Raw genomic sequence first — 2,093 nt, 5'->3', positions numbered from 1 at the left:
GATTTGCCCTGGTTGAGCAGGCAAGGGAAGTAAGATTTGACCCATATTATGGTTCCATAGTTTCCATAGAGAGCTCTGCAATTTGAGATTCCCGATTTAACAGTCTGGAGTTGTGCACTTCGTGTCGTGTCATTACTTCATCCGTTCAGACAGCAGTTCTTGGCGCAGTTATCAGCCCATGCAAAGCAGGACGTGAGCAAGTCCGTTAATCCAGAGATGCTCGAGAAGGTATTCACCGTCAACCTGACTCTGGAAATATACCTCCTATGTCGTTTCAGCTCATGTCGATGACAACTGTGGATATCCTCACCTTAGCTCTCCCAGTACCTAAGACTAGCTACACTGGCGTGAGTATGTACGTCGATGATAAAGGAGTCGCCAAGAACCTTCCTGTGAATTTGTAAGGCTAGTAGCACCTTGAGGCTCTACTTGAATGTGTTCAGACGAGCTCAAGGGCTGACTTCAGCTTGTGGCCTTATCGGTAATCAAATTAGAGGAGATGCGTTCGTCGGGAGGATGTACGATGATGGGAAGGACAAGTGGTTCAGGTAGTGGCGACAGGTGAGCCGCGTTCCATTCAGCCGATGTTTGTTCAGGATGGACTTTCGCGAGTCGGACCTCAACTCTGGTTTAGAGTGGATTGCTGCAGCGAAGTCCATTAACATGAAACAGGGTGGCGGCACTACTCTTAGTGCACTCACAAGTCAATATGGCATGGGTAAGCTGTGGTCATTTTCGGACCTCTTTTGAATCTTAATATTTGGAGCTGGGAAGTATTTTTTTATCATCAGGGTCGAACTCAGAAGTGGCAGCGCCCACATCTGTTGCTAACATGCCTAACCGCGAGGAGCCGGTAAAACGGGAAGGATATACTTTCCGTCAGACTAAGGACGAGGTATGGCATGCCGTTGGCATTCTCAGTACATCAATCTGATCAACGAACAGGTCGAAATAGATATTCCGCTGGCGAATGGCGTCTCTAAGAGGGACATCAAGGTGACAATAAAGCCCAAGTTCATATCAGTTCACGTCAATCACATGTCTGTGGCAATAGAGGGTAATGCGAACTGAGCACACGTTCAAGTTTGCATGAAAATTCCACTGTACGTTTGCAATAGTGCGTTTATCATAACCTGCTTGAAACGTGATTCTCTGGGCTGTTACGCAGGACAGTCTGAAGCTGTGATGGACTACTACGTAGGTCCTCTGTGGGGCCATGTCGATACTGATGGTAGCGGTTGGATGATAGACGATGGGACTCTGATTATCACTATGGAAAAAGAGAAGGAGAATGAATGGTGGGAAGACCTCGTTGATACTAAGAATGACACAGAGTAAGTACTAATGACTCACAGTCAAGTTTACCAGCGTCTATCTCGCCCTGCAGTGTTTGGTTTAGTATGGCACATGGATGGCACATTCATTGCCCGGTTTCATAGCGCATTCGGTACATTGTGACAGAGAAGCCCTTCATAGTGAGTGGTTAAGCTTTTGTTAAGCGAGGCAATGTCGAGCAGGGGAACGGATAGAAAAAGTGGCACTAGCTGTACTTGACTACAGTGGCGAATTGCCACTGGCAATCAAGGTCGGCTTGGTCCTGTGCATCGGGGACTCCTTTTATGAGGCCGGTGATGATGGTGTGAACTCTTTTATCAAGCCATAATTTTCACTTGATACGGAATAGGGGATGGGTGAGAGAAACAGCGATGGTCGGTTTGCGACGATAAAAACTGTACAGGTTCGTGACTTGCCGGTATCAGCAGTGGATACTAGAAGCAATTGTCTACCACCGGTGCCATCTTCCTACGACGAGTGCAATGTGTCTTCAATTCTATTCAGGTGAAGTATATGGGCTTTCCTTCTGGGTGGCTTGAGTGGAGAAGCTGTCAGTAGAGCGACGAGGCTCAAGCATTCGCGAGAAACGCAGATCAGCATGTGAAAACGCATCGACTGTCGATGAGATCATATACCACTCTGGCACGTGTTGCTGGTCAATTAAATGGCAATTAATGAATTCAGTGGTGGGGGCGGGTCTAGCGCTGTTGGCTGCTCACAGTCACTGTCTGACGGGTAAAGTTATGGCTTCTACTGTA

General features: G+C 47.4%; 1 protein-coding gene across 1 annotated transcript; it reads left to right on the top strand.

Annotated features, from left to right (window-relative positions):
* Window positions 1-216: 216 nt before the first annotated feature.
* Pmar_PMAR012999 (hypothetical protein) lies at window positions 217-1,338 on the top strand (the record flags this gene model as incomplete). The annotated part of the gene is made up of 7 exons (XM_002776459.1): window positions 217-228; window positions 279-400; window positions 444-548; window positions 597-718; window positions 792-895; window positions 922-1,057; window positions 1,169-1,338. The coding sequence occupies 7 exons, from the start codon at window positions 217-219 to the stop codon at window positions 1,336-1,338; spliced, it is 771 nt and encodes a 256-aa protein (XP_002776505.1).
* Between the last annotated feature and the right edge of the window lie 755 nt (window positions 1,339-2,093).

The sequence above is a fragment of the Perkinsus marinus genome, assembly GCF_000006405.1.
Source record: "Perkinsus marinus ATCC 50983 genomic scaffold scf_1104296953368, whole genome shotgun sequence".
NCBI lineage: Eukaryota > Perkinsozoa > Perkinsida > Perkinsidae > Perkinsus > Perkinsus marinus.
This window is presented reverse-complemented; position numbering and strand designations above follow the sequence as displayed.